This window comes from Mustela nivalis, assembly GCF_964662115.1.
Source record: "Mustela nivalis genome assembly, chromosome: 19".
NCBI classification, from domain to species: domain Eukaryota; kingdom Metazoa; phylum Chordata; class Mammalia; order Carnivora; family Mustelidae; genus Mustela; species Mustela nivalis.
The window spans coordinates 10,955,822-10,968,858 of record NC_139038.1 but is presented as its reverse complement, the minus strand read 5'-3'; the positions used below and the strand labels follow the sequence as shown (position 1 = coordinate 10,968,858).

The 13,037-nt window shown below is 61.4% G+C and overlaps 1 protein-coding gene across 1 annotated transcript in view; it reads left to right on the top strand.

The window, feature by feature from the left end:
* The first annotated feature begins 456 nt into the window (after window positions 1-456).
* The window catches only part of CASTOR2 (cytosolic arginine sensor for mTORC1 subunit 2), a 47,952-nt gene continuing 35,371 nt past the window's right edge, over window positions 457-13,037 (top strand). Inside the window, exon 1 of the mRNA XM_082712645.1 lies at window positions 457-782. Within this exon, the coding sequence (XP_082568771.1) occupies window positions 670-782 (113 nt within the window). The 5' untranslated portion in view covers window positions 457-669. The remainder of the gene's footprint in view (window positions 783-13,037) is intronic.

The following is a 13,037-nucleotide window of genomic DNA, read 5'->3' as shown; positions in this document are numbered from 1 at the left end:
GCGGCCCCCGAGTCTGCGCGGCTTCCGTGCGCTCTGACCACCGGTTCTGCCCATCTCGCCCCTCCCCGACCCGGGCCTCCTCCCCCCGACCCCGGCGCGGGAGCTGCGAACCCCCGACCTCGGGGTGGGGGGGGAGAGCTCGCAGCCAGCTAGGCCCCAGCCGCCCCCCACCCCAGGCGCACCCGCACCCCCCCCCCCGGATCCCCGCGGCCCCGCGGGCGCGCGCGGTCCCGCCTTCCCCCGCCGCCCGGCCGGCCCCCACGCGCGGCCGCCCCGCCCCCGCCGCCCCGGCCGCCCCGGCCGCGCGCGACTACAAGTCCCGGCAGGCCCCGCGGCGGCCGCGCGTGCGCAGCGGGCCGGCGTTTGAGTGGCAAGTTGTTTGTTCCAGCGAACACCAGCTGCTCCCCGCGCCGGGCGCCGCTCCGCCAGCGCTGCCGCCCTCGCCCGCCGCCCGCCCGCCGCCGCCCGCCGCCGCCCGCGGCCCCTCGCGGCTCGGCGGGCCTCCCCTTTGTCCGCCCCGGGGCCGCCCGGCGCCGAGCTCCCGGTCCAACCCCCCCCCCCGGGGCCGGCCGGCCGCGGCGCTCGGTGCCGGCCGGGCGCGCAGGGGGCGGGGGCCGCGGCTCGCCCCCCGCCGATGAGCCGCGGCGGAGCGCGGAGCGCGGGCGGACGATGGAACTCCACATCCTGGAGCACCGGCTGCAAGTTGCCAGCGTCGCCAAGGAGAGCATCCCGCTCTTCACCTACGGCCTCATCAAACTTGCCTTCCTGTCCTCCAAGACCAGGTGAGCGCGCGGGGACGCGGCGCCGGCCGGGCGCAGACAAAGGGGCGCACCCGGGCGGCCGCCGGGCCGCGGGCGACAACTTCGAGCCCCGGGGAGCGCCCCCGCCCCGCCGCCCGCCTGCCGTCCGCGAAGCCGCCGGGCCTGCCCTCGAGCGGGGTCCCCGCGCCCCGGGCCGCCCCCCACCCCGCGCGCGGCGCACCCCCGCCGCTGTCTCTCTCGCCCCCTCCCCGCCCCCATCTCGGTCCCCTCCCCGAGATCCGGAGGGCCGGGGCGGGCGGGCGGGGGAGGCCGCAGGGACGAGCCCGGGAATGAATGAACGAACGAACGAATGAATGAAAAACAGGTGTGAGGACGCGGCCGTGGCCAGCACACACGAACGCCCCCATCCCCCAAGGCCTCGGCTGGGCCGGCCCCCGGCGCCGGGGCCGGGGGAGGGATTCTGCTGAGCGCGGCTGCCCGGAGCCGAAAATCCTAAAATCGTTAGTGGGTGTTGATCGCGAGGTGCCCGCGAGGGTTGCGGACGGCGCGGGGAGGCCGGGGCAGGGCCCGGGAGGGGCTGCGGGAGAGGGTCGCGGTGCTGCTTTCTCCTCCAGGTCCGGGAAGGTGAGGAAGTCGGGGGGGGGGGGGGGGGGGGCGGGGGGGTGTTGCCGAACCGTGGAAGGGGGAGGAGCAGGCGTGTTTATGGCTCAGCCTCGAGGCTGGGCTTGGATGCTGCAGGGGGAAAATAGTTGAAGGCCTTGGGAGATTGGGGAAGCAGCAACCACCTTTAAAAAAAAAAAAAACCCAAGTTGGATTTTCCTACTGCCAGGGCAGGCTCTGACTTTGTGAGCCCTCCCCACCCCCCGCCCTCGCCGGGGATGCCTGGGGTGGGGTGTGTTTTTGAAGGAGCCCAGAGGAGTGTGAGCCGCGCGCTGGCCGCTGTAACTTAAATCCCTTGTTTGTCCATCATGGCACTGTGACCCGTCAAAGGGTGAAGTTGTTGCTGGTTGGGTTTTTTCCCAGGGTGGGGGCCGAGGGGGGCTCTCCCCGGCTGCAAAGTGAATGAACATATTCCAGGTCAAGGTTAAGGTTGAAATGACTGGCCCCCTTCGGCTGCCCCCCTTGGGCTCAGAGCTCCGGGAAGCTCTGGGGATGCAGGGAAATGATCCGGTCCCAGCTTCTTCTCTGCCTGTTAAAGTTCTTGCCTGGAAATCGCACTTTGATGTGTGTGTCTGAGCGGGCAGCTCGGTCCCGCCATTGTTTGCGAGAAGGAGCGAGCCGCTGCTGGTGGCATCTTGTTTACTTTCTTCTCCGGCTGCTCCGTGGGGTATGGAGCGTTGAAACCCTCTCCTTCCCCCGAGCCCTGGCTCCTTTGATTGCAAAGGTAATTATTAAACAGGTCATTTGAAAACAAAAGCCGGCAGCTCAAATTCTGAACCTTTCCCTGCCCCCTTCCCCCCGACGCCCCCAACTCCCCCCGCCTCCGTTGACACCCCCTACATCCCGCCTCTACCTGCCCTCTGCCCACCACCCCCTAGCCTGTCTGGAGCTTCCAAGGTTGGAGGTAAGAGAAACCGGCCTTGTTTTTCCAACCCTTGGCCCTCGGCCCCAGGCAGCCCCCTGGCTGATTTGTCGCTCCCATTCAAACAGGGAAGATGACTCAGACTGCGGCTGGGGCCTGGGTGCCGGGAGGAGGGGGCATCTGGGGGCTTCTGAGAAAGGCAGCATAGAGCCACTCCCTCTGCCCCTCAACCTTTGTCTAGGGACGGGCCCTCTTCCAGAATCCACCCCAGGGCCCAGTTTAGGAGACTGACATGACAGATAGACATGGGGGGTGTCAGGGGCCGGCCGGCGGGGGGGGGCAGTGGTGAGCCCCTGCTGACCTTCCTGACCGTGGGAAACCTACCCCTCATTGAGTTCCCCTTTCTCTCTCCCCTGCTGGAGGCCACGGGTCTGTGGCCCAGGTGTCCAGTCCAAGCTCAAGATGCCTCAGAGGTCAAAGGTCACCTCCTTGTCTCCAGGGTCTGGCTCTGGAAGGCGCTGAGCACATTCGGCCCACAGCGGAAGGCCTCCCCCGCACCCCGCACCCCGGGCCGGGCCGCTGGCCTCAGGTTGTGGCCAGCCCCGCACTGCCTGCGTGACTGTGGCAGCGTCCCTTTCCTGCGGGCCCCCACTCTGTCCCCTTGCCATGAAGACCCCTCCCCCACCCGATCTCACAGGGCTGCCGTGTGTAGCATGCGGTGCTTGTGGACGCTGGCTTTTTAGCGAGGGGTAGTCGAGTGGGGATGTACTCCTGGAGCATTTTGAACAGTCAGTCCTCCAGGGCGAACTTTTGCTCCTGTTTGGTTCCCCCACCAGTGGTGGCCCATAGCCCTGTCACTTTCCCCACCCTTCCCCTGACCTAAGTTTAGCTCAGGCTAGCCCAGGGGCCAGTGCATAACACACACACACACACACACACACACACCCCTCAGTGTCCCCGTGCTGCTGGGTCACACGTTTTCAGCTGCATCCTGTAGGGTCGCATCCTCGGCGTGGTGTCTGAGGCCCGGTGGAATCTCGACCGGGAATCCTCGTCAGCCACTCAAGGCAGAGACTCTGGTGAGCCACAGTTTACTTAACTTTCCCTTCACACCCCTGTGCTTTTGGACTTCTGATCTTGCCTGGAAGCAGGTCCCTTTCCCAGTCAGTTTCTCTTCACCCTTCAAGATCTACTGATATCACCCCTGAACCTTGCCGGAACCCCCTGCCCTTTGCTTCACCCCCAGCGGACTGAATCACTCTTTCCTTCTTGTGTCCATCTGGGTGGAGCCTTGGGGAAGGACGAGGCATGGGAAGGTGCTCCGTCTGTGTGAGAGTGCGGCCGAGACTGAGCCATGCTAAGATGCCCCTCAGCTGGGGTTGCAGACAGGTCTGGGGGATTGCCATTGCTTGAGGGAGCCTGGGAAGCTTCCTGGAGGCGGCGGCACTGGATTTTCGGGCTTTAAAATAGGAATTAGCTAGGTGGGGAAGGGGATCCTGCTCCTAGATCCCACACACACCGCCGCACAGCTCTGTGAAGTGGGTTTAAGACCCATTTGCAAAGAAGGAGGTTGGGGCTCAAAGGTGAAATGACTTGCTCAAGGTCACACGGTGAGCGGGAGAGGCGGGGGTTTTGAATCCGCATCTTCTGGCTTCAGCTCAGAGATTTGCTATTATAGGTTCAAACGATGCCCGTATTCAACAGTCCGTCCAGCTCTTCTGTGGGCAGCACACAGTTCTAAAGGCTTCGGGGACACAGACCGGAGGCTCTAGGCTTTCTGTGTCCTTTCCGTCCTGCCTCTGTGGACCTTTTCTCTCCAGGAACGCTCGGCCCATCTCACCTACCGGCTCGCCGCCCCGCTCAGATGCTCCCTCCCCAGAACCTTTCATCGCTGCTCAGCTGTCTGTCACAGCATATTGTCGGCCTCTCGTGGTCCCACCCAGGTGGGAAGCCTCCCCCCCCAGGAAGCTTTCTGAGCCTTGTTTTACCCACTGCTTACGCCCATGCCCGGCCAGCCCCGGAGAGAAGCAAGCCACCCGTTGATTTCACATCTCCCACAAAGAGGCAAAGGTGCCGGGTTTGGAGAAGGAATGTGGCTTGGCTCAAGGTCACCCAGCTGGGAAGAGACAGAATTGGGATTTGAACCAGGTCCTTTCTCTGCCGCGCTCAGCACACTGCTTTGTCGGTACTTAGTAACCGCCCGTTTGATAGATGTCCGACTCGTGCGTGGAGTGACCCAGATTTCAGCCAGGGCCTCCTGTGAGCGCCCTGGGGGCTGGAAGAGGCACGGTGGGCAGCAGCGCACCTGGAGAAGCTGGGCCCGGTGCCCCTGCCCCTGCGCCAGGTTCAGCACAGCATTTGGGTATGGCTGGACCCACGGAGGCCACTTATTCTAGGCACAAAGCCGGAGGGCGAGACCGTGGGCGAACAAAATCAAGGCTGCCCACAGAACCTGTCCTCTGCCCTGGTGATAGCCTGAGGTTCTGTAACCTGGCTGAAGGCCCCCCCACAGCCCACCCCACCTCTGGCTCTCCAGCCTCACCTCTCCCTGCTCCCAGCCACACAGATTGTCTCACCTGCGTGCATACACGTGGACACACAGACACACACATATACACACACGCTATGGTGTCCGCAACCTCAGGCCTTTGTTCTGGCTGCCTGGAATGTTGCCCTTTGCCCTGCTCCCTTTATCGGCCTGCTCATTCTTTTGGATTCCATTTCACCTCCTCCAGGAAGTCTTCCCTGAGTGCACAGGCTGAGCTCAGACCCTTCTCCCGCCTGATGGGCTTAATCTCAAGCAGAGGAGATGAGACCAACCCCGGGATATCAGCAGGATGCTTTGGGTTGCAAATACTTTGCTGGCTAAGTTTGATAGGTTTGTGTGATAAGAGGCTGTGAGTCAGGTGCTCTAAGTGTGGTAACCTAATGGCTTGGTGATGTCCTTAAGGACCCAGGGCTTCCGGTCTGTGTTTGGCCATCCTTGGCCTGGCAGTGCGGCTCCCTCTGGAATGGCCCCGGGCCGCTGTAAGCTTTATTGTCCGTTGGTCGGAAACCCAGTGTTGGGAAAGGCTCCTTGCCTTCAGAGTGTCTCAGAAACCTCTCCAGGAGCACACCCTACTCCTGCACGACTTCGTCTCATTGAGCAGAACCGGGTCACATGGACAGGCCTGCACCAATCCCTGGCTCAGGGAATGAGACCATCACAGACCAATCAGGACCCACTGCTGCAGGGGGTGAGGAGGGGGAGCTGCTGCCTGGGGGCTTGCGGGGGGGGGGAGGAGGCCAGGGGCAGACAGAAGCTCCTGCTACTCTTGTGGGACTCAGAGTCACTCCCTGCAGCCGTCCAAGGCGAAACTGGAGCACGCTGGCCACCGACAGTGAGTGTATAGTAACAACGAGGCCAACGCCAAGCTGGAGTTGGGATGTTCCCATTTTACAGATAAGGACAGCGAGGAACTTGAGTGCCCCGGAGCACACAGAAGTGGCAGAGCTGGGATTTGAACCCAGGAATTAAGGCGGTAAGACCTGTCCTGGTGGGCACCTGGGCAGCACAGACGGTTAAGCGTCTGCCTTCCGTTCAGGTCATGATCTCAGGGTTCTGGGAAGGAGCCCCGCATCTGCCTCCTTGCTGAGCGGGGAGCCTGCTTCCCCGTCTGCCTCTCCCTCCGCTTGTGCTCTGTCTCTTTCTTTCCCACATGAATAAAGATCATCTTAAAACAAACAAACAAAAAACTGTCCCAGGGACCACTCAGCCAGGCCTAGGAGCCCACCAGCTTGGTTGCCCCAGGGGCCACATAGCAGAGGAATTGCTGAGAGCTCGTGTCACCATGAAGGGGGCGGGGCAAGGTCATTATCCCGGAGTCCATTCAGGTTGCAGGAACCTGCAACACACTTTTTTTTTTTTTGCGCCAGTAAAATGCGATTGTCTTTAAAGTCCACTCTAGAAAGAAAGTCCCTCTCATTTGGTTGGCCAAGAAAGCACCTCGGTGAGTGTGAGGACGCCCACGTCCACAGAGACCCACACTGCCTGCCTGGGCCAGACCCGCAGCCTGCCTGGTCCCTGGTGCCTCGTGGCCCGAGGTCGGGCAGGCGGGCATGTTGTCGCCTGCGGGAAATCTTGCCAGCAAGCCTCGGCGAGCGCTCAAGACTTCAGACCCGTTTATGGGGGGAAAAGCTCAGAATCGCCAACAGTCCATCCAAAGTCCATCGGTTTCCTGAGTGCGCGGGGCTGAGCCCCACCCCCCACCCAGCTCGCACCTGGCTTGACCGCGGCTTAGGGAAAGACGCGGGCCAGTGGCCACGGTGAGAGGCCCCAGCACCTGGGCCCTGGGGCAGAATCCCGGCGCTGCCCGGTGCGACCTCAGGCCAGCTGCTTGATTTAGCTGGGCTGTCACTTCCTTACCTCTGAAACAGAGATAACCTTCGCGCCTGCTGCCTGGCCTCTTGCGAGGACTTTGTGAGACGGACAAGCACTTCCACAGAGCCTGGTCCACTCTTAGCCCCACCTGGCGCTTGCCGAGAGCAGGGGCCCTGGTTAAGCTGGCCGAGGCCAGGGCCGAGTCGGAGAAGCCCAGGGTTAGGAGGCTTTACGGCTCTGCACCCTCATACACTGATTCTAGCAAGGGGAGGTTCTTTCGCGGCCCTCCAGGAACCTACCTGGGGACACAGGTCGCTTGGGCCTCTGCAAGCGCCTGCAAGCCCATAAAGGCTTCCCAGAGGAGGTGGCAGCGTGTGAGCCGAGTCTAGACGGAATGGGAAGACGTCAGGAGGCGGCGGTGCTGGGGATGAAGGAAGACTGGTCCGGCGGGCACGCACAGTTGGGGCTGGGGTGGGTGCGGAGCCCCGGTGTGAGCCCAGCTTGGGGCTTGGCTGTCCACGCAGAAACCCTGCACAATGCACCTGCTCTAGGCCGGGCCCAGCGGGGAACACACACGGAGCCTCCATCCAGTGGGAAGGAAAGGTGTGTTCCCCACCAGAGACGGGGGGTGAAGGCCCCAAAGACCCGGAGGAAAGGGACAGCTGGGCACGGCTGCCGCTCGCCCCACTAGAGTTTGGTGCTGGGGCGAATGACACGGTTCGCTCTGTTTTGCTCAGAGCCCTTCTCTGACTGCCCCTGCTTCTCAGCGGGCGTTGTGAACATCCCGTAATCTGATTTCTTCTCTCCTCCCTGGCTCTGTCCCGTGTCCACACCGCGCATACCTGATTTGGTTAACTGTCCCCAACCCTTTGGCACCCTTCTCTCCTAGAGCTAGGGCGCCCCTACCTTTAAGTGGGGTTTGGATTAGTGACTTTCCTCCAACGAGCGGAAGGTGGCAGAGGTGATGGTGTAGGCCTCTGGGCGTAAGCAGATGGCGTCTGCCTGCCCGTATCTCCCTGTCTCTGTCTCCCTGTCTCTCTCGGATCTCTGGCTCCGTGGGGGCAGCTGCTATATCGTGGGGACACAGAAGTAGCCGTGTGGAGAGGGATCGAGGCCTCCCACTGACAGCCAGCCTGTGCCCGAGCCACCTGGAAAACAGGCTGCTGCCCCGGGCAAGCCTTCCAGTGACCTCAGCCTTAGCCAGCACCTTGACCATGACCTCGTAAGAGATCTTCAGCCACAAGTGCCCAGTGGAGCCGCGCCCAAATTCCTCAACCGTAGGAACTGTGAGAGAGAGAAGTTTGTTGTTCTTCTGAGCCATTGAGTTTTGGGGTGACTTGTTAGGCAATAGGTAATACAGGGACCATATAATGTATCATCCCCACGGGACACTCTTGAGAATAACAGGGAGCCCTAAAAATAATTACCCTGGACAAGAGGGCAAACCAGAACATGTGATCAGCAGTCCGACCTGACAGCCCTCACGGGTGCTCAGATGACTCTTGGAGTTGGTTCAAGCATCACCTCCTCCAGGAAGCCCCCCTGGGCTGGGTGTGTGGTTTCCTTGGATCACTTGGGCAGCGGGGTATAGGCTAGGAGGACCGGTCCCCTCTCCTCACTCCACTGGGACCAAGGCACTGTGGTACTGATGTGTCTCCCGTGGGACCAGAGTAGTCATAAAGGACAGAATTGGTCTTTCCGGAGCCTGCATATGGCTAACAGGTTTTTTTCCTTATTATGACCTCTGCTACAAGGAACCAGCCCCACCGGGGCCTGGACAGAATTGGTCTTTCCGGAGCCTGCATATGGCTAACAGGTTTTTTTCCTTATTATGACCTCTGCTACAAGGAACCAGCCCCACCGGGGCCTGGAGCAGTCGGATTCTGGTTGTCCGGCAAGCAGACAGGCCCGGGGAAATGTCCAGCAGCTGACAGTACACTAATTTTGGGGGGGGTGTTTGCTGGGAGCGTGTTCAGTTAAACGTTTAAGGGGAAACTTACCTTTAGATGCCTTATGCCCCTTAAATAGACTCTCTTAGATGTGCTCCAACCTCTGAGATCTGTGCTTAAAGCCTGGGGTCTGTCTTGTCCACTCACGTGTCTGCCCGTGGAATTCACAGTAGCCCGAAGGTGACACCTCTGGTGTCCGTTCACGGGCCAAGTGTGGTACGTACATACAGTGCAGTATTGCTCGGTCTGCAGAAGGAAGTCGATTCTGACCCCTGCGACGGCTCAGATGAACCCTGAGGACCTTATGCTCGTGCAGGAAACCAGTCACAAAATGACAAAGACTTCACGGTTCCACTTACATGGGATACTTTGAGTAGACACATAGAGTAGGATGCCAGGGGCCGGGGGACCCCGGGGGGACGGAGTGGGGACGTTGTTGTTTGTGGCTACTTAAGTCTGTCCTGCAGCATGGGAAGAGTCCCTGGGATCGGCTGCACGACCGTGTGTGATACACGTAGCTCTGCTGAACTCTACCCTTAGAAATGGTCAAGATGGCGGCTCCTGGGTGGCCCAGTCGGTGAAGTGTCTGCTTTCGGCTCAGGTCACGATAGCTCAGAATCCTGGGCCGGAGCTCTGGGTCGGGCTCCCTGTTCAGCAGGGAGTCTGCTTCTCCCTCTCCCTCTGCCCCTTCCCATTTGTGCTTTCACGCACTCTCTCTCTCTCTCAAACAAAAATAAAATCTTTTTTATTTTTTTATTTTTTTTTTAAAGATTTTATTTATTTATTTGACAGAGAGATCACAAGTAGGCAGGGAGGCAGGCAGAGAGAGAGAGCGAGAGAGAGAGGAGGAAGCACGCTCCCCGCTGAGCAGAGAGCCCGATGTGGGACTCGATCCCAGGACCTTGAGATCGTGACCTGAGCCAAAGGCAGCGGCTTAACCCACTGAGCCACCCAGGCGCCCCAAAATCTTTTTTATTTTTAAATGGTTAAGATGGTTTTATATTATGTATGTTTTACAAAAAAAAAAGGCCCTAGGAACTTAGCATGTGAAAACCAAAGGGCAGTGCGGCGGCCGGAGGGCAGTGAGCCGGGGGGCAGCCCACTTGGTCCTCAGCACCGTCCACGTGTGTACAGCGACCGGCCCCATGTCTCTGGGGACACTGAGGCACCACCCAGTTCACTTGCTTTCCAAGATCCCAAAAACCAGTAAGGGAAGAGTCGGGTCTTTTTCGTAACAGCTTTGTGGAGATCTGGTTTGTGGAGATAGAGTTCGCGTACCGTACCGTCGGCTCGCTTCGACGTTTCCCTTCACGTGTGTCCGGTCCGTTCCCAGCGTTGTGCAGTCTCATTCCAGAACGTTCTCATCACACGCAAAAATCCATACCCACTAAGCCGTCACCCCCGGCCCGTGCCGGCACCAGGCTGCCGTCTGTCTCTGTGGATTTGCCTCTTCTGGACATTTCGTTTAAATGCGGGCCGACCGTGTGGTTCTTCGTGTGACTGGCCTCTGTCACTTCCCGTCATGTTTCCGAGCTTCCTTCTAGTCGTGGCATTGGCGGGACGCCGTTCCTTTTTACGACTGAGTAATACTCCCTTTCTGGCTCTGCTACCTTTTGTTCATTGGTCCCCAGATGGTCACTTGGATCGCGTCCACGTTTGAGCTCGCGTGACTCACGCTGCCGGGGACATGTGTGCGCCAGTGTTGGTGTGGACGTGTGTGGTCGTGCCCCCTGGGTGCGCGTACGCCGAGGAGGAGTGGCCACACGGGGTCCCGGGGTGGCTCTGTGTGTAGCATTCTGCGGAAGCCCCGGGCCGCCCTCCACCCCCGGCGTGCCACGTAACAGAGCGTTTCACATACCTGAGGTGGAGGGACTTGAACCCAGCACCGCGGACGGCGCCCCCCCCCCCCCAGAGTCCCACACAACCACGTTACCTTAGTGCGGGGAGGTGCCCGGAGACCCTTTCTGGGCGACCCCACTCTCAGGGACCTCCTGTTGGTTTGAGGGCAAAGAGGGTTACGGGGAAGTGGTGGCCCACACAAGCACCCAGCCCAGAGCAGGCCCTTCCAGGAGCCCTCCTGGTCCCCTGGGTCCCGAGCTTATACAGACTCGGTGTCACCGACACAGGCACACCCGTGAGTGGAGGTGAGGAAGCTCCTGTGTGGTCCCGGTGGCTCCTGGGGCCCTCGGAGGCGGCTCCCACGTGCCTGCTGCTCGGCGGCAGTGTTGAGCAGCGGGTGCCGGACTGGTGGGCTCCAGGAGGCGGCCACACCCGGAGGCTCTGCTGAGGCCGCAGACGGGTCAGCCGGCCTCTCCGCGCGGGCCGGCCGTGTCTGGGGCTCCGACGCGGGGCTCATGCTCGAGGTATGGTTCATTTTCCCTCCCAGGCTGGGTCTCCCCTGACACCAGCCCGGGGCCTCCTGGACGCTGCCCTGGACTTTCCCCTCCGCCCTCTGGGCCTCTGCCTTGCTCCGCCAGGCCCGCCTTCCTTTGGACGTCCGACCTGCCCCATCGCCGACTGCCTTTCTCGAGCCGGAAGGACGAGGTGGAAATCCGTTCTCAGAGCTCAGTCTTTTTTCCGTCGGGGCCCAGAAGTCCCCGAGGCAGTGACTGGTGCAGGGAGCTTCACGACAAAGCCGAACCCCAGAGATCTTTCTAAAGAGCCTACTGTGCGCTGCGGCTCCGTGGGAAGGAAGGGGGGCCCACCCCACTGCCCAGGACTCCGTGCCACGTGCCAGGTGACACAGCAGACACGGAGCAGGGTGGGGTTCACACCGGCTCCCCTGCTCGCGGCCGTCCGCTGCCAGGCCCCACTCCACGCCTCCCCCCTCCCCATTAGCTCCTGACACCTTTCTCGGGGACGTGCCTGCCACGGTCAGTCCAAGGCCACCGCTTACTTGCTGTGTGAACACCGGCAAGTTGTCAGCTACCTCACGTGGGACTCAGTGTCCCCATCTTTAAAATGGACGGCATGGCATCAGTCACTGGGTTGCGGTGAGGACGGCGGGGAAATTTCATGCCGAGGACTCGGCGCCCAACCCGAGGCACGCTGCTGGAACCGGTGGATGTTCGTGGAGCCCCGAAGTGCCCGGGGCTGGACTGCCGGCCTCAGCAAGGGGGCGGCTGCCCAGATATCTGATCCCAAGGCCTGCCAGTGTGTCACCCACTCTGGGGCTAAGTGTGGCCCTCGGGGTCCCGGCCTCTGCACTCAGCCTCCCGAAGCCTCCCCCCTACTTGTTTCTTGCTGCCCATCCCCTGCAGTGCCCTGTTCCCCAACAGGGACAACCTCTCGTCTGCCTGCGTGCTCCCCTGCCCGGTCCCCTGCCCCCCACCGGGCCCTGGGGCCCTCGTGTGGAAGACAGTTGTGTTCTAGGCAGCCTAAAAGGTCTGGCCCAAGTGGGGATGGGGGTGGGGGAAGTCAGGAGACTTTTTGGAAGTCAGGAGACTTTTGGGGTGAGGCTGGGGCAGGTCACTCAGGGACCGGAGATGCCCACCTCCGCCCCCCCAACCCCCGCCCTCCGAACCAGGAGCTGGGACCCGTCTCTGATTCTTGTCTCCCCTTCCCACCGCTTGGTCCCAGGCAGGTGCAGCCCTGGGGAGGGGAGGAGGCCTCCCTGGTGCACTGCTGGGAGAACTGGCACCCCCCAGACAGGACCCCCCAGAGCTAAGTGATCCTTTAGGGACGGTTTGCCCATGCAGAGTGTCGCCGTTGGGAGCAAGGGGGCCAGAGCGCTTACAGGGTCACCTGTAAATGACCGGGTGTCACATCAGCGCCGAGAGCCCCCGCTGGGTGGCCCAGAAGTCGGGAGTACCCCGCGCTGGAAGGCAGGGAGACCACGGTCTTTTTTTATCTGCTTTTTTCCAAATTCTCTCCAGAGGAGCCCTTCACAGTGACCCCCTCAGCTTCCCTCCGGCCGCTTCTTTCCCCAGCTCTTCAGTCCAAACCAGCCTGGTTTAACCGTCTGTTTCTGCCGAACAATACAGAAGGCGCCGGCACCCGCGTCCCGGGGCCACGCGTGGTCCCAGTCTGGGGCAGCCGTGGTCGTGGGGCCCAGGAATGAGGCCCCTCTCGGCTCCCACGGCATCCACCCCTGCTGCGGGCCTGCTTCGCACCCCAGTCGTGTCACTTGAATGTCCCGGAAAAGTCAAGTCACTGGAAAAATGCCCTGTGTTAAGGCCCCAAGGACTGCTTGTCCCCGAAAGCCAGGACCCCTGCCTCCTCCTGTAGAAGGAAGTTCTCTCGCGTCACCCGTGGTTCTTGCTGTGTGTCCCAAGAGGGCGGGTCTCCTCCACAGTCTCGTCCCTTGTCCCTCGAAGGGCAAGGAGAGGGAGGCCCCGTGGGAGAAGTCTGGGTGAGCGTGCAGTAGGAAAGTGCTGTTTTCCAGCCCCCCAAGGGCTCATCTGTCACCCCAAGGGGGCATCAGGCCCTTTGGACGGTGGCTGGGG